Source organism: Pelmatolapia mariae, linkage group LG13 (assembly GCF_036321145.2).
Source record: "Pelmatolapia mariae isolate MD_Pm_ZW linkage group LG13, Pm_UMD_F_2, whole genome shotgun sequence".
In the NCBI taxonomy this organism is placed as follows: Eukaryota; Metazoa; Chordata; class Actinopteri; order Cichliformes; family Cichlidae; genus Pelmatolapia; species Pelmatolapia mariae.
Window position 1 is genome coordinate 11,826,032 of NC_086238.1, and position 22,828 is coordinate 11,848,859.

Genomic DNA, 22,828 nt, shown 5'->3' on the forward strand with positions numbered 1-22,828 from the left:
ATGTCACAGTTAAATTTAAGCGCTTTGTTTTTTTAAATTATTAATGTTCTCTTAAAGAGGGTATTTTCTGTTATTGCTGAGATTTAAGTGCAGTAAAGGGTGTTATGGGATTTCCCTGGGGGGTTACACTGAGGCTCAACAACACAATCTGTCACTCTATTATAAATAAAAGCCAGTGTACCTTTAAATGCTCATTAATCCAACGATCTAATCTTGATAAACAGCACTGACTTTCTATATGAGTGTCAAAATCATTTGACATAATGTGTTTCACTAAACTTCCAAAATGCTGATAGTTTTTTGGTATAGATGTAAAACAACACTCCTCATATTAATGTCTGAAAATAAGACACAACTGCCCAGGAATTACTCTGCTCTGCATTAAAGTTCATTTGACTACAATCTACACAGTCATGTATAATTGTTGTCATCATTTGAAAGCCTACACCATGGGAAGACAGAAACCAGAGGAAACACAAGAGTTAGAAGGATAAGGGACACACTGAGGGACAAAAACACAACTTTTACAAGATGTTTGGGTTGCCTAGAGATAATACAGACACAATTCCGTGCTGAGCAGGATTGGAAAAATACATTGAGGGAAGTAAATAAATACAAATGATTGATTCCTGTTCTCACTTGATTATAAGTGAGCATCTCTCAGTCCCATCCAAATATGCCATCTATGTGACAAAACGTACTTTTGATTCGCAGAAGCATCTTAGCCATATTTGTGTAATGCAGAAACACATTTTGTTATGCATCATTGAGCACAGTAGGGCCCTGTGAGCTTGATATACATTCATAATGGATAATTTATTACAGTAATGTATGCCTCAGCCTATTAACTACAAAATCTGTACATTCAACAAGTATCGAATACCACAAAACATAACTAAATGCAGCAACAGTGTAAGTGTTTATTACATTAAATAGCCATTAACGAGCCTAAAATAGCCTCAATGGCCATTAGACATAAAGGCAAAAACTACTTTCTAATCTTGCTGCTCATACATGCCACCTCTACCTCTCTCCACAGGAACTGGAACTGCTGCTGACTCCCTCTTATCACTGGCTATCTCTTTCTTTTACCACTTCTGCCAGTTTTTGAGCACTTTGTCATGTCGCCACCTGAAGTGATTAGTTGCAGGCCTACATCCAGGCTGTGATAGAAATTGGCACTGGTGATCCGGACTGTTCGCAGACTTGCCATACTACCATCCTGTGCCATACTACTGATGAAGGTTTCGGGGTCATGGGCAGTGTGTCAAAGGCTGCCCTGCTAGGAAAGCTGATCAATGCGTTGCTCGACACATAACTCCCTCCTTTGATGTCCGCTGGCCTCCTAAGCCATCTATTTCCTTCTTGCAGCCACATACATCCATCTTTTGTTGTTCTTTTTCTTTAACAAGCAGTGCAAAACCGAACACACAAACTCTAGATGAAGAATGAATTATGAACATTTGAGAAGATGATTTAAAATACATTGTCGGTTCTGTTATTAAATAAACTCTAATCCAAGTTTTTTTTAAAAAAGAGGATTAAAAATGAAAAGAGCCCTTTCCTACAGTTCCTCCTCTTTTTGCCTCCACACTGCATTGAATTTTCCTTTTCTCCTTTCTCCAACAGTTACTTCTAGTTAACCCCCCCCTCACTCTCATCACCCCTCACTCAGACTGCTACTAATAGCGGTTTATTTTTAGCACATGTGAGGTGTGTGTGTGTGTATACACATGATGGATGAAGGTGATGTTTCACACCTTCCTCATGAGGGGGAAAAAGACGGCGGTGGCGGTGGATGGGATGAGTGGAGGAGAGGTTGAGGGCGAGGCAAAAAGCGAGCTCGTGAGAGGACACATGCAGAGACAGCTCTTACTACACAAAAAGTGAAGGATTGAGAGAGACATGGCTAACACCTAAAATCCCCACTGGTGCGGCACACTGATCTACAAGGAGCTGAAGATCAACAGGCCACGCTGCACCAGATAATAGTCTTCCTCACAGAGATGAGGGATGACAGGAGCAGCCTTATGGACCGTACCGTCCAATTAAGAAACAGTGCATTAGCTTAGGGCAAAAACTGAAATTTAATCACATGTCAGTTCCTGCTTCTCATCTTTACGGTCAAATCTCAAGAGAAAGTTGGAGAGCTGATCAGAGGTGAGAAAACTCATAACCTACTCTGAATTATGCTGGAAGTGGATATCGAGGAGAGAAATGCAGATGGTACATCACCTGACAGGCAGAGCAAGTGAGAGCACTGACTTAATCAACGTTTGACGGAGCGAAATGTGAACAGCATGGAGCAGATTAGGGCTAAAACAGAGGGACGGGTGCCAGTAAAAACAAAGGATAAGGAAGCAAGCAACAGATACACAGAGGGATTATTCGGCATACACAGAGAGCACAAATAACTACAAACCAACTGTCGCTTTTCCTTTAATAACTTGATCTGGAATGCCACTGCATGTGCATATAATTGGCAGCACGTGTAAAACAGAAATGTAATTTTTAAATATAGCTACTCAAAAGGGAACTTTTTTTTCTGCACATGTTTTGACCTTGAACTTCCACAAGGAGTTTATTTTTAGGCCACCGTTTAATCTCCTTCCTGAATCTGCAAGTCAGGAGGTGTCAACAGCAGACAGAAACAGAAGCGAATAATCAGCACAAGCAAGTGAGAATTTTCACGTCTGGCGACAAAACGAGCCTGATCTTAAAACGGGTGCGATTGCTGAGACGTGATAGAATATGTTCTTTCTTTTTTTTAATTTTCTATTTACCCCTTATGATTTGTGTCGCCGTCTATCTTTCTTTCATCTCACTTTCTTACAGGCCTTTTTTTTTTCCAGTCAAATGACAAAAACACTTCTCACACCATGCACAGCAGTGAGTAAAATAATAATACCCTAAATGAAGTGGGACAAAATCTTGTCAGGGTCTGGATATATCTCTTTGTTTCTGCCCCACAAGTTATGTCTTCTGAGATCTGATGCTTAAGCACTACTTCCTGCCGCGTTTTCGTATTACCTATTACATGAGGCACGACCACGCTCTGCCTGGCAGAGGGTCTCCTTCACTCCACAGTTAAGCACACAAACAGGGGACTTTAGCTTAGAGTAAGATATACTTGTAGTAATGAGCAATTCCCTTCCCACTGTGAGTGCCATTACCACACACTGTAATATGACTTAATGCTCTCTATACACATAAATATAGCAACGCTAAACCCCCTATAAGCACGTGTCACAATTTGCCATCATAGGGAGCCCATGGTTTTATTTATTATGTCTAAAAGTGACACACTGTGTCAATTTTTTATCAAAAGTTGGGGAAAGTGATGGACACGGGTGTAGCGACATTTTTCAAAGACAAGAGCGATGGTGTTAAACGTATAAGGTACAAATTCAAACCAAAAACTCACATACTTCTCATCTAATCAACATGCTGAGCAGTTATGACTCTTAAGCATTTAAGTGTTGACTACTGGCTATAGTGGCTGCAAACAAGTCAGCCCGTGCAACTGCGCGCACATGGCCTGCTACCAGAATAACAGTATTAAAGTTTTCATAATAAAATAAAGAATGCATTGAAATTCAGCACCATTGCATGCACACAAATACACATGAAGCAATGCCAAAGCTCACACCGAGCATATTTTATTCATAAGTGAAAGGTTGATAACAAAATCTCTTTGGTCATGGCCACAAGTGGGTTGCAAAGAGAATCAGCTTCAAGGTATGAGAGCTGAAAAACAGAGTGTAAAGAAACGTGTGTGTGTGTGTGTGTGTGTGTTTCTCTAGGCATGCATATTTATGCACGTTCTCTCTTGGTGTAGAACTATGCATGCCCCTGCAAGAAAAAAAAAAGGCGGAAGTGGCACGTAGAGGAAGAAAATCAGACGTTATTAATTAGACAGTACAAAGTTGTAATGGCTTTTCAAGGAAGATTAACACCAAGTTTCATTTGGAAAAATGTCAGAGCCCCTAACAAATGACTCATACTCTGGAAAAGGAAATGAATGTGACTATTTCTTGGTCACATTCATTGCACAGGATGCACAGGAAGTCCTTGTGAAAGTCTCCTGTAGTAAGAAAGGTGCAGTGGTGGAGAATGCAGTGTATGACATTAATAAGTTACAGGAAGCTGGTGTTTGCACGCGTATGATCTTGATCACCTTAAGAGAATTAATTTGCAGCAAGGTGAGGTATGTGTTGCTCCTCAGCGCACCAAACACATTAATCTTCAGACATGAAATATTGATTTAGGGCTGTTTATTACAACCTCAGGCAATTTACAAGTCAAAACATCGTGTTTGTGTACAGTTACTGTGGAGTAAAGCTGTTAGTGGGCAAGAAGTCATTTTTTAATTTGATGGGAACAAATTTGTTGTTTAGCTGAAACAGAACGACAATGCCCTCAGCTACAATTGAATGTATTCCTGTAAACAAGCTGAAAATATACTGATAACTAAGACAAAGTAGGTTGTTTAACAGTGTGATCAGTGAGCTATTGATCAGGCAATAGATCTGGAAACAAGGCAATAGATCTAAAGATTTTTTTCTTATTTTAGAGAACACACAGCTATTGGTACAAATGACAAAATAATTGAAGGCTTAAGGATTTTCTTCTTCACTCTAAATGGCCATCACACAGGGATTCTGTCACACGGTACACCACTGTACACAGTATTTTCTTGTCATCTCCAGCTACTCACTACTTCTTCACAAACCAACACATTTGCCTTATTTTTGTATTCTACATCGTATATTAATTTTACTAAACTGTACACTAAGCTGTAGTGAATACAGCTCTCTAGTCTTTGCAGGTATTATGTGAAACAGTTGCACAGCTCTAGAGAGTATTCGGTGGCCTGCTGGTAACCTCTGCACCCAAACCTCCTTGTGATTGTTTTAGTTGTAAGCAGATTGCCGTGGTCTCCTATAGGTTGCATGGAAGACACAGACTTGTCTGGAAACACTAGCGATTTCCTCTTCAAGTTGTAGTGAAACATAAAAAAGTGTAATGCCAAACTTTTGTAGGCCAGTGGTCTCCCTTTCTGAGTTGCATCATACCATCCAGAGAGTAAATTTAACTAAATGATCGTGCATAAAAGTTAGATTTGCAGACAAGTCTTTCATGTAAATTAATGACAACTGCAGCAACCTACTAATGACCAAATCAATTTGCCTGTAGGTGTTTTGGTACCTACATGCATACCTCAACTTCTTGCGAGCAACTGCCAACAATCTCCAGCAACCTGCCAGCTGGTTGCAGAATATACAATTTTCCCTAGCAACTGGTGGTTAACAGGGGGTCAGTGACTGGTCTCTAATCTTGAGCGAACTGCCAGGAACCTCCAGCACTGTGCGTTCCTGTCATGTAATAAACACAATGACATTGTGTGGGTACTCCTTAACTTGAGACCTCCGGGGCTATCCTGTGGGACAACAAAAGGTTGGAAAGCTGTACTTTGGATTATGTGGGTTGTATGGTGACACCTCTGTGGATTTGGCTTGTTGGAAAACATAATGTGAAATCTCAGTCACATAGTGATCCAGTTGAATTTGAAGGCCATCTCAGGCCATCTTCTTGTCTATAAGAATCTTTAGGTTGCTGATAAACAGGGATGAGAACTGATAAGAACTTAGATTCCGATTCCATGATCGATGTCACTTATTGATTTGTTTCCTTTTTGACTCTCTTATGAATTCTCATTGGGTTCTCATTGGCTGTGCTTTTGGAATCACCCCCATCTCTAAGCAGCATATCAAAGACATTACAGTTATGCAAATTAACTGCATGCTGTGCGGTCAAATGTTTGTGTATGTTGGAGGTATTTCCCCACTTTACAAGAAAAAAATCATGTGAATGGAATTCCTTAATGTATGCATTTTTATTAGGTGGTGCAAACAGGTTGGATAGTATTTAAAACATTTTAATTGCACTAAACAGACCTTGTCCCACTATTAGATAAAGGAACACAAACAAAGCTCTAGGGAAGAAGAGGAGAAAAGGACACACAGAAACACACGGACACATACACGCACACTAGAATGGCCTTGTTTACCTTGGAGAAGCTAATGAAACAAGCTAATTAGTGGGAAACGTGGAGTTAAAATGGAGGGTGATTAAAAATGACTGTCATCACTAATGCATACACCAGCAAGGGCTAACAACACACAATCAGCATCCTGACCCTTGTGTAGGCCTGTGGTTGAAGAGGCACAGGACTGTGATTAATTGACAGAACTAATTATAGACACATGAGTCTTTTCAGAAACATGCTGTGTGCTACCAGTAAGGGTATGAGCACATAAAAAAATTAGAGTTTTTCCAAACATGGTCCAGCAAACTTATTCACTGAGGTGGAATAAAAACACCTATTAACCAGGGGCTTTCTTAATGTCATCAGTCCTTTTCTGCATAAGTTAAATCGCTGCTAGGTTCATACACAGTTTGATGGAGGTGCAAAATCTGTCTCTCCATGCCTGACTTAAATGGCATGTCCCTCAGCACCTTGGCACAGCCAAAAATGCTACAATGCCCAAATACCAAACTATGAATGGCCTTGATGAAATCCCAATGTAGCACAGCCATTATACAGTTCAGCCCTTTCTGGCTCCCACTGCAATGAAGCAGACATCTCTCTTTTTCTCTCTCTCTCTCTCCCATTGGAACAGACACGCAGGAGCCAGTAGTCATGGTAACTCCATTCTGGGTAAACTTAAGGATGTGTATGCACACACACGCACGCACACACACACAAACACACACACACACACACACACACACACACCGATTTTAATAAATACTTCATAGATGGGAGCGAATGTGCTTTGATACTGCAGTAGCAAGTTAGCTGGTTAAATAGTTAGTAGCTTCTTTTGCCAGCAGACTGTCAAACTGCATCATTTCCTAAAGTTGCTCTGTTTCTGTTTGTGGCTGTTTCAAGGTGCATGCACCAAACACATGTCTATGTCCGGACAAGTTGTGAATATCAATGAGTACAATTATCCCAACCTTTTCATAACAAGGATGTATACGGAAAAAAAATAAGCACTTAACCTCTTAAGCCCCAAGCCTAACTGATCTCCTGCCTTTTGCCCCCGTATCAGGGGGCGTTGGGGCTTAAGAGGTTAAACGAGATTTGTTTCATTCCTTCAAACATTGTCACACCACTCTGCAAAGCCCTAGTGATGCTGCTGTAGCAGAGCAAGTCTATGAGGGTAGTGTATGAGCCTGATTATCTGTTTACACATGGGAAGGGAATGTTGGTATGGGCTTGGAATGGTTACCACTTTTGCTGCTTGAGCACATGATGGCTTTGTTTTTCTGACCATTGCCCCTAAATTGTATTTTGGTCCATGTAGTAATTTCATTTTTTATAAACTCTGGTGGTAGTCTCCATTAACGTTGTGTCTTCTGAGTTTAATTTTAGCAACAAAAAGTGAATGTTTGTGCATGACTGCTGGAACAATACAAAGTTTGATGTAGTGCCTGTGCTGTAGTGCTTTGTTGCTAATTACTTTAATTACTTTAGCAGTGACTTTTTTTCTTGTCGTCAACACATCCCAAGAAAACATCAAAATCACCAACGTGTTAGTCCATCTGTCAATGCTTTTCTATTTCCCAGCAATATCTGTGCCATTCATCCCCAAGCTTGTTTGTGCAAACTCAAAGGCACAAACAGTATAATTAACGGCCAGTACAGAAACCTTTACTACAATATTTGGGCCTCCAGCTGAGGACGTCAAGTGGACAACCAAGTAACAACCAGGTAACACTGCAGACACTGGCACAAGCTTTATTTTCAAGCTCTTTTTTCTGATGATGCAATCTTTTGCATAGACATTTATACAGCAATTATTAAACCTCAGAGTGTTTATTGGGAAGCATCCCTCAAAATCTTTATCAGCACAAATATTTGGTATAGTTTCATTTCCAGCAGAGTGTTTTTGTTGTGATGAACACACACTCACACATGGGTTACAACATGTGCATTTATATGTCTGCGCTTTCTCCACGCATGATAAGCGGCTGCATTCAGATCACGAACATGAAGCTTTGCAGTTGTCAAAGTCTGAAGAGATAACGAGGAGAAAAAGCAGAGGTGGAGATGAGCAACCCTGATGTCAAATTAGCATTCACACACTGCTCTATTGACAAGGTCATCTAAACGCAGCTTTACCTCCACCCTCAGGATCAACTGCTGGGATTCAATAGAACCACCCTACTCTGTTGTGTTTTCCCCAAGGCAATGTGAGCTGCTGCTCAATATCACTCGCGAGAAAAAAAGGAAAATGGGTGTAAAGCTTAGCAGCAGGCTGTCAATAGGCAACATTATAAAGGGTGATTGCTGGAAAGGACACTCTTTAGCCAGCACTAAGCCCAGGAGGACAAAGAGTACGTGGATGCTAAAGAAATAGGACCTTGTCAGTATGACGAAAAGAACTTGACTGCGCTTACATAATTTTATTCTAATCTCGCTTCCCAAATTAGCATTGTAAAGTTCTGTGTAACTGTGCAGAGGAAGCTAGAGAGGGAAGGAGGATGGGGATGGGTTAGCTGAGAGGTGGATGAAGGGCTGGGTAAAAGGCAGTGTGTGTCTTTCTTCCACTGAGAGTTTCTCAATGGAGGTGGAATGCCACATGCTTCCAGAGAGCAATCTGTTTGACTGCTAGAGAGCGAACAGGAGGAGACAGAAGGACAGAACTGTGAAGGCAGGACGGAGGGAAGCAGGGATTGAAAAAGCAGATTGAAAGAAGGGAAGAGTGAGTTCATTCAAAGCCAGCAGCTTTCTAATTCTCGTTGTGAATTCATTATTGATTCTATTATTATGTGTTTGAATTGAACAAGCTTAAACAATGTATGCTCACAGGAACATATATACAGTACACATCATTACAGAGGAACCATCGTAAGGGTCTAAGCTTTGCATGATCTTGCTGTCTAGAGAGGAAAAGAAAACACTTAGATGTACTATATACACATTCAAACCCTGCAGGTTCACTGACATGCTTTTAAATAGTCATGTTTAGGATTTATGCCACTGAGGAGTGCATTTACTCTTTTGTAGAAAAAAATCTGAGCCATACACACAGACTAGTGACCTATTTGCAAAGATCTCAAAACACACATCAGCACCTCTGCTATAAACACAGCAAACTTTAACTTTAGACCATCTCCACCTGGCTGCTGCGCTCAGCAGACCCAGCAGCGAACCTCTGGGTGTGGAAGTGTGGAAGTTTTTGGATGCCTACCTTGGGTGAGCGTTCCCATGAGGAAGCGATAGAAATAGCGAGCCACCTTGGTGAGCTGCCTCTTGCACCTTTTCCTGCACTGGCTCATCTTGGTGCAGCTGAGGAGGTGGAGGTGATGATAGTGATGGTAGTATTAGTCGACTTGTCTGCCAGGGGAAACGAGCTCTCAAGGTAGGAGGGGAGGCACAGAGCACTGTGAGTGAGTGTGTGTTTAGGTGTGTGTGTTCATGGAAGTCTGACTGCCGCTGCTTCTCTTCTCCTCCTCCTCCTCACTCACCGCTTCTCTTTCCTCTCTCTGTGTTGTCTTCTCCCCTTTCTCTTCCTCTCCGTTCTTCTCTCCACCTGTAGGGCGCTGTCAATCAGCCGGCAGCACTCTGTCTCCTCCCCCTCACGTTCTGAGAAGCCCTTTTCTGGCCTCTCATTGGTTGGGAACAGAGTGTGGCGGAAAATTACGGACCAGCGCACATGTGAGAGAGAGTGTGTGTGTATTTTTCTCTGTGTGTGTGAGAGGAGTATACTATAAGGAGGCCGGCTTGACTGGCAGGTGGTGGTGCTTTTTTTCTAGCTGCTTTTGCCACACATCTTATTGATGCTATTTATTTCCATGCATCTCCAGTCATGAAACGTGAGAAGACAGCCTGGGAGAGCGTGTGTACATCTGTGTATGTTTGAGCTGCTAGGAGGTTGAGTAAAGCGACAGAGAAAACTAAGGAAACTCATTAATTAGCATCGCACGTCACACGCCCCTATCTGCTTGCCTGCTCATTAATGATATTCGTAACAGTGAGAGGTAAGTGAAGAGGGTAGGAGCAAAAGGGAAAAAGTGAAGTTACATGAAGAGACAGGTAGGGAGGTGGAGAGGGGGCAAATAGGGGAATGCATTAATAATATCTTCACTCCCTTCTCAGCATGGTGCAATTTTAAAAGAGTGGAAAAGCTTGACGAAGTAGAAAGAGGCTTTTTGGACAAACACCAGCCCTCACCAGCAGTCGATGAAAGGATTATTATCTGCCGGCAGAGAAGGAGGAGAAGTGGGGAAGAGAGAGGAGGAGCTTTTAAATCCTGCGGGATTGAGAAAAGAAATGTATTTATGTAAAGCCTTTCTGTCTTCATCCTTATCATTCTGGCTTCCCTCTTGCAGAGTCACTCAACAGGGAAACACACTCAACTCGTTTTCCCCGGTGTCACATATTTATTGTTTTGCCCTCTACAACTCCCACATTAGCCTGCTAAACTGCTGCCAATCCACCTTTATCCCCTCACTTTCTCCCTGATGCTGAATTAAGAGTGATTACAGTTACCTCAGCAACCCCAGACTCCTTGGATGTCTGTCTGTTCTTCAGGTCAGAAGAAGAAAAAAAGAGAAAAAAATCAATCAAATGTCAGGCAGATGCTTCCTCTAAATGCCTGTGTCTTTTTCTGTCGGCTCTGTGATCTTGTCCTCATTTAAAAGTCAAAGAGAGAGGTCAAAGTATAGAGTACAGGTGAGCATTTGACAGTGAGAGTCTAGAGCAGCTCTGGCAAATAGTGATATAACCACGTAGTGCAGAAGGACCTGTTTCCCAGATTCTGAGCAAATGGACTTAAGAACATGTGGGAGAGCAGATGGAAAAGACTTTAAAAAGGTTTTCTGGACTCAGTATTAAATGGTCATATAAGGATTCTTAGTACTTATTGGTTTTGACTCCTGGCTTCTCAGTTCAGTGATCTCTAATGGTTCAAGTAAGGATTATCTCTCCTATTTCTGAGTGTGTGCGAGCCTTCATAAATAACTGCAGACAATGTGTGCCGACCGAGGTATACCATAAGAAGTTTGTGTGTGTCCTTAAACTTTCCAGTCTTGGTTCAACAGTGCTGTTTTCAGTCACAGGTGGCACAAACCGCTACTGAAAAATTTAATAATCTCCAAGCTCTGGATTAAGTCACAGTAACTGCCACCTCAGGTTTGCTTGCATTGACTGTTTGTTTTGGTTTCTTTCTAAAAAAAAAAAAAAAAAAAAAGTTTCACAAAACGGTCCACAATGAAAACTCACAACAATCGAGAAACTACAAGTAATTCTGTGTTGTATGAACAGTGCTGGGTATAACACGTGCTGAACTAACACATTACTATGCAAAATTCAATCAGTTTGCAGTTATAGTTATGATTTTACTTGAAACTTCTAAGTTTCTTCAGTTATCTGCATGATGAACAGGCTGAAAGAAAAAAATGCATTGCTTCCTTCACACTTACACTACAATCAGCAATAAGTTTCAATGCAGGGAGGCGGAAAATAGAGCAGTCTGTAGTGTTTGAGGAGAGTAGATGTGGACATTACTTTCATTTTTGTTATTAGAAAGAACAAGCAGTGCGATGGTAAAGTGCAAACTGTGTCCAAGAAAGAAACAACTGAATTAAGGTCTTTACACATAAACACGTAAAATCCATCCATGTAAATATTTCATCTGTTAAAAACATTTTTCAGACTCACTTGTAATGCAGCCATTCACAGTAACCATGTAATTTTGAAGGGCAAATTTGCAGCATTAATATTTTTCTAACCAAGCTCGCTTTTTTTTTCCCCTTTAGACTTTTTCTGATCCGAAAAAACAGATCTGACCGATCAGGTAACAAGTGTGCTGTAACTCATAATGTGTGCCGGTGCTGAATATAGTAAAATAATACAATTTTACCTCAAACACACAGCTAGGTCAACTGGCTTTCTCTAAAATTGTTTTTCTGCCTCCTCAGATTTGGTCCCAACTTTACCAAAAAGAGCTAAAACTGCCCAACTGACATCCTAAAATATACCCCTGGATCAAACAATGAAATTCTCCCTGCTGCTTCTTTATGTAAAGATTGGATGAACTCAGAATATCAGTTAATTCATTTTCTTGTTTAGAAACATTAGGACCAGCTCATCATTGCTTGATATCGACTTCATTTTTTCCATATTTTTAAAGACAAATTTTCTGTGAAAAGGCAATGCATTCTGTAAGTATATAGATTTACACAAGTTTGGATCTAAAAAAATTCAAAATTTCACGTTTTCTTACAACATCTTCAGTTTGTAATGGCCCTTAATCCTTCTAACACAACACTGACTCTTTGAAAGCATCTGCACAGATAGCATGCTAACTCAAAGCCGGTGAAGAACCCAGTTAAATCTTTTAAAAGATAAAAAGTTAAAGTTTTTGCCAACTCCAGCCCACCTGAGCGGGATGTTCAACAGGTAACAAAAGTTGTTTTAAGCAGTCAGGCTTAAAACAATTATGAAATATGTAGAGGTAGAAATGACTACAGCATTTCTACCTCTACATATTTCATAATCTGAATCACTGTGATGATCATTTTCAAGTAGGTTGGATAGGTTTTCATGTATGTACTGAAATACTCAAAAGGAAGATAGCATTTGTGCCCTTCACTAGCGAATTCACTAATGTGGATTTGTCTTGCCATGTTGGACTGTAGCCTCAGGTTTATATTGTTAACTGGTAATTATGTGACAATGCACTTCGGCTCATGTACGGAGTAATGCAAAAGCAATGCAGCAAGTAATGTTACCATCTCTGGAGCATAATTAAGTAATTAATTAAGGCAGTGTTACTATTAATAAAAGTAACAAGTAATGTGTAAAACATTACTTTTTGAGTATCAAACCCATCACTGGCTATGAAACATTAAGTGATCCAGACTTAAGTCTGTAATTTCAGAAGCAAATGAAGACGCCAAACACATATCAAGTATTGACATCAGCTAAAGTAACCAAAGAAATTCTGGTTGTAAAATTGTGAAAATGGTAACATGTTAACATCAAATTTTTAGAAAACAAATAAAACATATGAGGTATCAGTGCTTGATTGTGCTACTGTGGGGAGGGTTTGTTTTGTTTTTAAACAGAGCTTAAATGTGTTTTGCAAGCCCTGAAAATTGTGTGTGGCAATCTCCAGTACTTTAGACGTTATGAGTGATTTTGACTATGAGCAAAATTTTGTTCCACCCCTGTGTATGTTGAAGCCCTGGAACTCAGACAGTTTTCATTATATGAAGGTCAAATTTTGCATAGCTTCACTGAATAGACTAAAGTTGTTGTCTGAGTAGATCAGCTGATTCTGAGGGGGTCAGGTGAGCAACACTCACTGATTTCCCATGAAATAAGATAATCTTCAGATAGTCATTGTATCTGAGCTAAATGATGGTCAGCAGGATTATACCCAATAAGATGATGATGATCCTTTTTTGGCTTTAATAGAAACAGGCAGGCATGTGATGATCAAGAATCACAATGTGGACAAAAACCCGGGCTTTCACGCACACTGCTCCTCTCTCTAATCCTATAAATAATAGAGCCGGCTAGATTCTAGGAAGAGAGAAAGCAGCCTCTCATACACGTAGTTTAGCCTAAAAGTTAAAGAAGAACTGAAGCGACAGATTGAGTGATCAGTGTAGCATGAAGAATTAAACATTAATTGCTCGATGTAACACACCATCTCCTGCCGCCCATACACATACATAGACACATACACATTCAGGGTTGCATGATCTGATAATGACAGGTTAAAGTTTAATAAAGCCAGCTTTTCTGTCAAGGGATGAAGAAAGGAAGAAAAAGAGACTAATTATGATTTATATGTCTGGATTTTAAAGTAAGGCAAAGAGTACAATAACTTCAGGCAGTTCTAAGGAAGAGCATAAATAATGTGAAAGATACTAAAAGTAAAATAAAACTAATTAAAAATGTAAAAGGGCTCTAAAAGCAGAATAAAACATGTGTGCATTAAAGTGCCCTGTGTATTTTCTTGTAAACAAACAAACAAAAATAAATGTACTTCATTCACTGTTAGTTTCTACAATAGATTATGCATATCCTTATAATCCTGTACGTTAACATTCATGTTTACTTGTAAGCAAGCAAGCCTTTTTTCTGCCTCTGCTGAGTTTCTTGGCTTGTTATCACCACCTGTTGACACTGGGCAGAAAATCATAGAAAAACTTCTCCATCACTGTAGTAGAAGTCAAATACTCCAGATGGTTACCTTTTATAGGTACCATCAGTCAGACACAAGGACAGCATTTATGTTTGTTATCTGATTTAATCGCTCATCCAATCAAAGTGAGAATTTTTCAACCTTCTGGGCCTTATGTCTTTCATTTTGCTGCAAAAAGTCTTAAATGCTGCTTAAATGCTCTTAAATGTTAAAAAAAAACAAAAAACTTTATTGTTTTGTGCTGCAAAATAAACCTATTGTCCTTATATGAGGACATACTTTTACAAAGAAAAATAGCTTTGTTATCCAAGGTGATTACATCCAACTAATCTCAAGTACGCATCCCAAACAAGAGCTCAGGTCTCAGGCAGATAATGAATTGATCTTTTGTTGAGTCAGTCACAAATGCTCTTTCCTTTTCTTAGTCTTTTAGTTACTGGAATATAGAAAATTGTGGTTACCATTCACACTCAATCCCGAACATGAATTTGTCTGAAATTGTGAAGCAGAGCTGCATGACAAATCAGGAGTTGATAGCAGCAGTGACATTTTGGAGAGCATTAATGGGCTGTTTACCAATATACAGGAGTCATCAATATTGTTGCCTTTAAATCAATCAAACAGAGTTTACCATAGAAAGTTTTGTACTTATAAGTTTCACTGTGGAGGAGAAGTAACATGTTAGATTTCTTTTTTTCTCTTTTTTACAGTGGTTTGCTATCTTGGCTTTAAATTTACAGCTCAACTTCTGAAAACTTTGTGTGAAAGGATCGTGTACATCATCTAACTTTGTCTCAGATTTTCACCTTGGCTGTGACAAAAACTAAAAATTAAAGGGTAATTTACCTTCTGTCATAATCTCATTTCGGGATCCGTGGTTCTCATAGAAAAGCTTCACTTGGTCCTACACCAAAAGCTTTTATCTCCAGCATTGACAGCAGGGGTGAGGTACAGCCCGTCAGACTCTCTGCTTGTACCTGACAGCTTTATTGAAAATGTATAGAGGCTTCTCTGCAACACTGAGGCCCCATCAGCTGAGCAGCAGTAAAATTTCACAATATCTACTGTATATAAGCCTGTTATCCAACAGGAAGATAAATATTTTCTACTGGGGATATGAAGAAGGTGATAAAAAGAAGTAGGAGGAAGGGTGAGGCTGCTCAAGTATAAGAGTTCTACATCCATTGTTCATTCAAATCCCGTGACATGTGTCCAGCGTTTGTGCCAAGACTCAGCCGCCTGTTCTCAGCACATGTACATGTGCCTTTTTGCATCTATTTTTTTCAAGTGTTTACTTCCAGGACTCTGACTCACCACCAGCACCAAGATGTCCAGGGTGTGAAAGCAGCACAGCCAAACACCGGCAACAGTCCATTAGCAACTATTACCATAAAAAATCAACACAAACAAAGAACAACACTTCACACTGCTGGCCCAATTATCAGCTTCAGTCAAATTCCAGTAACTCTTAATTATATTCTTGCAAGGACAAAAAAGCAGTTACTGTCTCAACATGTCAGTAAAATAACCATAAAATATAAAAATCGGCAGATGGCAAAAGAACATTGTGGCAGACAGATAGAGGGGTCAGAGACATAAGAAGAAAGATGAGTTCAGAAGCATGCAGAGTTACTGCACTTAACCTGTCGATGAAGCTACAGACCTGGGCTAGATGTTCATTTGAATGAACTGTCAGTAGGAGAATTAACATAACTGTGTGACTGACCTCATCCTTTCACATCCTTTCTGTTTATACGCTCAAAACTTAAAAACTATTGTATTTAGCTTCATAGTGAATAATATAAAACACTAAGAAAAATGCTATGCAGACTTTATGAATGTGTGTGTGTGTGTGTGTGTGTGTGTGTGTCACAAGTGACAACATAATGATTTTCCACAGATTTGGAATTGGTGCCGCAGTCTGTGCAGGCTTCCACATGAGCACAAAGGCACACAGGAATGTTGGAGGGCAGATGTGACACTGACACTCAAGTATCTGGCAAAGACACACACACGCACGCACGTACACATTCTCACATGCATTTGTTTTTAACACTATTTATGTGGCAGGCAAAGGCACCAGCTGGTGAAATCCACTCAACACTCTATTCACTGAGGACATGTGACGGTGGAGGGAAGGAGAGGAGAAAGAGAGAGGGAGTGGGAAAAGAGGAGGGAGGAGCAAGAAAGAGGCACAGGTGGAAACACTTATCTTCAGGGATGTGTGGTTAAGGCTTAAATACAAACAAAAAAGCAGGGAAGTTTTCACACACACACATATAATCCCAGACACACATCCAGTCCTTCAGGTTTGTAGAACCCCATCTTCCCAGAATCCTGTGTCCAGCCTCCAGGCTCGAGTCTTACACTGTATTAAAGATGTAAATGGATTTATTAACAAGCATATCAAAATGCATCCTTCATATCAAATCCTCCTCAGATTACTGAATACACAGCAGCTTATTCTGCTTGGTAATCAAAACAGATTATGATGGATACACATGCAAATAGCTAGAAACTAATATTATGTGATATAAAACTGCCCAGATGGTTTAAGGTTAAACAGTATATAATGCAGAATAACAGAACAGTTAAATGAGCTACAAAATCATTCGTATCCATGGAGATGAATGTTATTTCCTTATAGAGTAGTGACTGCATCCTACAGCCTGTTTATTTATACCCTCCCCTTTAATATGCTGTGAGGACTCTCAAGGGCTGCAAGGATGACTTAATGCAGAATGACAATCCACAGTGAAGTACAAGTTGGTGAGAGTCATTTGGGAAAGGGTCAATATGCACACATATAGAAGCTTTAATCTATAATTGAAAGTTTACCTCAGATAAGCCAAAGCAAAGGAAAGCAGGAACCACAGCAACTCGAGCAAACCTTCAAATATCACACGCTCTTGATTTAAGTAGGACTAGCCTGCAAATATTTTTATATGGTTTTATTATTATCCCTCTGTGGCATGAATTTTAGTGTAAAAAATATTTCACCCTATTTTTTGAGAGCTTGTGTGTCCCTGTTGATGTAACAGTCAACAAATTTGTACCCCTCACCTCTCCTTACCAGAAACTGGTTTATTGCCTCAGGGCAACAATGCACCAAAAGGTACCAAAATCTCACAGTTTTCCATATAATCTCATTTAACAAACATGTAATTTTATATTTTAATATACTTGTGTTTCTTTGCCCTTCATAAAGTCCTCACCCAACTCCAGATGAACTGTGCACACATCATCATGTACATACACACATTATTGCTCATGTATGTCTGATCCTCGACTGATCCCTGATCTCCTAACTGTTCTTCAAAGCTGATTCTGGGGTCTGCTCTTACTCACTGTCACTCTCATCACCTTCACTGTCCTCACCATCGTTTCCTCAATGCATGATTTGAGTACTTACATATCAAACTACTACATCCTCTACTGCTTTGAGTGTTCTCAAACACTAACACAGATGTTCTCCTGAGGACCCCAATCCAAGCTCAACTCACCTTATTCAAATGATCTCCTGGGTATTAAATGATGCAACTGCCTAATAACACAATGGTCATTTGGATTAAGTGTGTTGTAGCAGGGGAACACCTAAAACCTAACACGAGTGGTCCCAAGGACCAGAATTTAGAAGCACTCCTTCAGCATTATTGCCTGAAGAAAACTGGTCTAACTGCATAATGTTGCCCTGAGGAAACAAAAAAAATGTTTTATTAGTAATAAATGAAATCAAAATCTGAGTTTAATCAACCAAATGTGTTCCTTCACATATTCATGAACATATTTTTATATATTATTTTTTAAGTTATTTCAATTTAAACATATATTAAAATGATGTTAGTCTAAGCAATAACTGGTACTGGGTCCCATGTGGATTTTGTTCCTGAAAGGATTGCTTCACTCACAGGTCAAAGGTCAAGTGTTCTTCTACTCCTCATTTTACTGAACAGTGATGCGTCTTGCATCATTAAATAATAAATAATGAAATAATAATGAAACTCACTGATCTATTATTATAAGAAGCTGTCATCCACAAACATTTACTAAAATAGAGCCCATCTGGAGATGAGAACACACCAGATTGTTGTTTCAGGCCAATGATTACTGAGTACTTATTACTACTTTATACAATATTTTGTCCTCTCAAGTCAGCATGTGTCCATCTTTAAACTCAACTTGTGACTTTGTCTTGAACAGCTGTTATACTGTCATGCTGACAAAACCTGCCAAAGAACAACTGACATACACTCACAGGGTGAAAACGATTTGTATCCCTGTGTCAGCTGGTTACTATCATACGATCATACAGCGGGTGAAGATGGATAAAAATCGGTCAAGTGCCAAAACTTTATGGGTGTTGGGTGCTGCACATATACACAAACATGCTTACAAGCTTTAAATATGTCACAGCTAAATTAAACAAATAAATGAGACAAAAAAAAAAAAAAGATGTGTCTGTCATGTTTGCAGCAACACAATGAACACTGTTATCCATCTACTGAGCTAGTGCTGAGGTTTCTTTAACAAATGCTTCAATAGTGCAGAATTTGGCTGTCCTGTTGCAGAGCAAACACCAGAACATAATCATTGTGGTGTTGCTGACATCTGCAGGCAGAAAACTGCACAGCCACAGCACAGAGCACCCATCAGCCCTCAGGGCAAACAGATGGACTGAGAAGGCAGGCACATGGGAGAAGAAACTTAAAAACTTCACAAACCCATACACACACAACTAAGTTTAATGAAGACCAGAGAGGAAGAGAGGCTATTAATGAAAGGGAAACACTTTAAGTAACTAATGATGCATGGCTCTTCCAGCTGGAAGAGAAATACCACGGTAGAACACTTTAATTTGATCACTAATGAATATTCATTAAAAGCTGTTTTAAAGATAAGAAATATCGATAGTGAAATAATTATTCCTGTGTGCATGAGCAAATATTTGCTCGTGTGTCTGTAGGCATGTCAAGGCTGAGTTGCCCTGACATAATTTAAATAGCTTCGATATCCCAGATCTGAGCCCCTTTTTTTAATTATGTGAGAGGCACTTTCATTGAATTAAACCACATAAGGAAAGGCACTACATCAGCTTTGGAGCAAAGGCTGTCATAAAGATAACAACAAAACAAAATAAAAACTATTAAAATATACTGAAAGAATATTCTGATCGATGTACCACTGCACAAACATGTTTTTAGCTATGATATTTTGACAATTACATATACACAATCGTTTAAAAATAGCAACAAATTAAATTTAGCACTAGAATAAACACATTATTTCATTTAGATGCTTGTACTTAACAGTGTTGACCAGTAGAGGGCAGACAGAGCTCAGTAAACTCACAGACATGGTCTAGCATATCAAAGCTACTGCATGTCAAACACATTATATTATATATAATTATATCATATAAAAATAATCATTACATTAATTCTGTATTTCAGTTTTGGGGATGATAACAGACAAAAATGCAAACATTCAACACTTCTCTTATCTAATCTCCACAAATGTGCACATATAACTAAAGACATTTTATAGCTTATTATCTATTGGATTGATGTCTCCCATCAATTTACTGCCTGTCTGCTTTTATAAGCAGTTAATCATCTCGCCTTGTGAAAATACAGAAGCGGTGTAACTGAACCATTGCAAAGTCAGAGGTTAACTGCAGCTGAGATGTTCATCTACATCAACCTACAGCAGAGCAGCAGCTTCTGATTTAGGAATTAGACTTTTGCTATGCTCCCTGCTCTGGACATCAGCTTAATCTGTAAATCTGCATCAGTTCAGTGATGGTAAAAGAGGTTGAAAGGTCATGAGAGGACATGCTGATGTGTCATATGAAAAAGAATAACATCATACAGGAATCAAAACACCGCTACATTTGTCAAAAGCTAATCTTGGTTTTCGCTGTGGTTCAGATGAAACAGAAACAAAACAATAAATAATAGATAGAAGACACAACTCCCTTCCACTCTACCCTTCTCTATGATTACATAAACATACTCTCTTCCACTGGTCCAAGTGTTTATACCCTTTGGGAGCTCACATATTTCCTTAGATAAAGTCAGGAATGATGCTACTACTGTAAGATGGAGAGGGTACTGACCCATGGGAGACAAGAGTGACAAATTAAGCAATGTAATAAAGCAAAAAATGGATTGCTGGGCCACAAAGGCCATAAATAAACCTAAGAGAAGATCCTGTACCGTTTGCATTTGTTTTATTGCAAGACACCTACCAGTCAGTCATCAGTCAGTCAAGCCTAACATTGCAAGATGGGAGCCACACGCTGCTACCTGCACCTGCGTGAAGGTATTAAACATCACTGAGTGACAAAAGGTCTCTGATAAACTCTTGCGATTACTCCACCTTTGCCACATCTTGCTTCCCTCTTATTTTACATGTTACACCGTGTATTTCTTCTGAAGCCGACTCTATCTTTCTCTCTCTGTCACACCCAGCCTCTTGGCTGCTTGACTGCTGTTCTCCCCCCCTGTCTCTCCACGCCTGTGTGAAGGCAGGCAGCAGGTGTTTTGTGACTTGAAGATCAGAGAGCCTCAGAGAGACGGAGCCCCTGTGAGCCAGGCTGTGTAGGAGGAGGAGAGAAAGTCTACACTTTCATTTTCAGTCTGCCTTCTCACTGCTACAGGAGAGAGCTCTTATCCCTCCCCCAGACCAACATCACCGCCAGTACAATACAACTGCATGTGTCTTATCGATATTATGTGCTCCTAAAGGCTGAGTGAAGAGCCTTTTTTAGAGAGAACGGGAGCTACTTACTGCTAACATAGCAAATGAGGGGGAGAAGGGAGAGGGAGGGTTGGACGCAGGTAGAGTCTGTGAAAAAATTTGTAGTCACACTGAAATACAGGATGACTTTGATCTCATTAAATTTATCACTTTTGAGGTCACCCAATTTCACAGTACCCCACTCTCTGACCTAAAACTAGTTTCAGGGATGCTGACTCAGGACACTGCTTTACTGCTTTACTCACTCATTTTTTTTGTTTCTTTTTTTTCTCCTTTTTTTACTATAGGTTTTTGAATTATAATAGATTAGTATCCATGTACTCGCAGTAACGATTCCAGAGTTAATGGCAGGAACGCTCACTGAAGCACATCGTTTGTAAAAACCTGCTTCTTTTTTACTTTACCTCTTTCTCTCTCATCTGCTCACTTTTTCCCAAAGCAGCAGCCAGAAGTGCTCAACTGTGCCTTTCTTGTTCATGTATTCTACATTTTAAAGCCAGGTGGGAGGCTTCCAGGTTATGAGTAAATAACAGAACCATAACATATACTTTGGTATAGAAGTATCTGACTGTCCTACTTTAAATACAGTTAGATCCAGAAGTTCTTTGACTCTGTGATATTTTTTGTGTCACACACTTTCACCTTTGATCGATTTTGCAAAAATAATGCTGTTCAGGATAACTGTTTAGGAAGTCCAACAGTTTTGGAGTTGATTCAAAGTAAAACACTTGCAACTGGTAGCTGTTCAGTGGAACTCAAAGTTAATATGGGGTTCAAAGAGATGTTGATGCAAGTGTAGGAGCCAATCATTGGTTGAAAAAAGTAAAAGTAAAGTTCAGAGAGAGAAAAGATTAGATTTCAAGATTAGGCTTAAAACTTTCCTTTTTGCTAAAGCATATAGTTAGGGCTGGACCAGGTGACCCTGAATCCTCCCTTAGTTATGCTGCAATAGACGTAGGCTGCCGGGGATTCCCATGATGCATTGAGTTTTTCCTTTCCAGTCACCTTTCTCACTCACTTTATCCTGTCTTCCTTCTCCCACCCCAACCAGCAGATGGCCGCCCCTCCCTGAGCCTGGTTCTGCCGGAGGTTTCTTCCTGTTAAAAGGGAGTTTTTCCTTCCCACTGTCGCCAAAGTGCTTGCTCATAGGGGGTCATATGATTGTCGGGCTTCTCTCTGTATCTACTGTACAATACAAAGCGCCTTGAGGCGACTTTTGTTGTGATTTGGCGCTATATAAATAAAATTGAATTGAACTGAATTGAACAACTTTAGGAAAATGAACAATGCATTCTTAAAAAGAAGGAAGAATCCTTCTTCTAACTTATCATCATTATCCAAATCTACACTGAAGAGACACTGTCATGAGTGGATATACAGAAGGTTAAGAACAAGATGCGAACCACTGGTTACACTTAAGAACAAGAAGGCCAGATTAGACTTAAACAATCTTTGAACAGATGAAACCAAGTGGAACTTGTACCAGAATGATGTGAAGAGAAAAATACACAGAAGGACAAAAATAGCTCACGATTCAAGGCATACCACAACATCAAACATGGTGGGGGCAAAGTTATGGGACTCCCAGTGGAACCTGGTCACTAATGTTTATTGATGATCTGACCGCTGATAGAAGTAGTAGAATAAATTGTGAAATGTACAGAGCCATACTCTGCTCAGATTCAGCCAAATGCTGCAAAACTGATGGATGGTGTTACACAGAGGGAATGGAAAATGACCCAAAGCATACTGAAAAACCAACCCCAGAGTTTCTGAGGACCAAGAAATGGGATATTCTTCAATGGACAAGACAGCCAGCTGATCTCCCCCCAACAGAG

General features: G+C 39.8%; 1 protein-coding gene across 2 annotated transcripts in view; it reads right to left on the bottom strand.

Annotated features, from left to right (window-relative positions):
• LOC134639670 (Kv channel-interacting protein 2) overlaps positions 1-22,828 on the bottom strand; it is a 104,251-nt gene that overhangs the window by 38,105 nt on the left and 43,318 nt on the right. Inside the window, exon 1 of one of the 2 annotated variants that reach the window (XM_063490996.1) lies at positions 9,264-9,587. The exons of the other annotated variant lie outside the window; for it this stretch is intronic. Coding sequence (XP_063347066.1) covers positions 9,264-9,351 — 88 coding nt within the window. The 5' untranslated portion in view covers positions 9,352-9,587. Of the gene's footprint in view, positions 1-9,263; positions 9,588-22,828 lie in introns of those variants that run through there. 2 annotated transcript variants of the gene reach the window in all.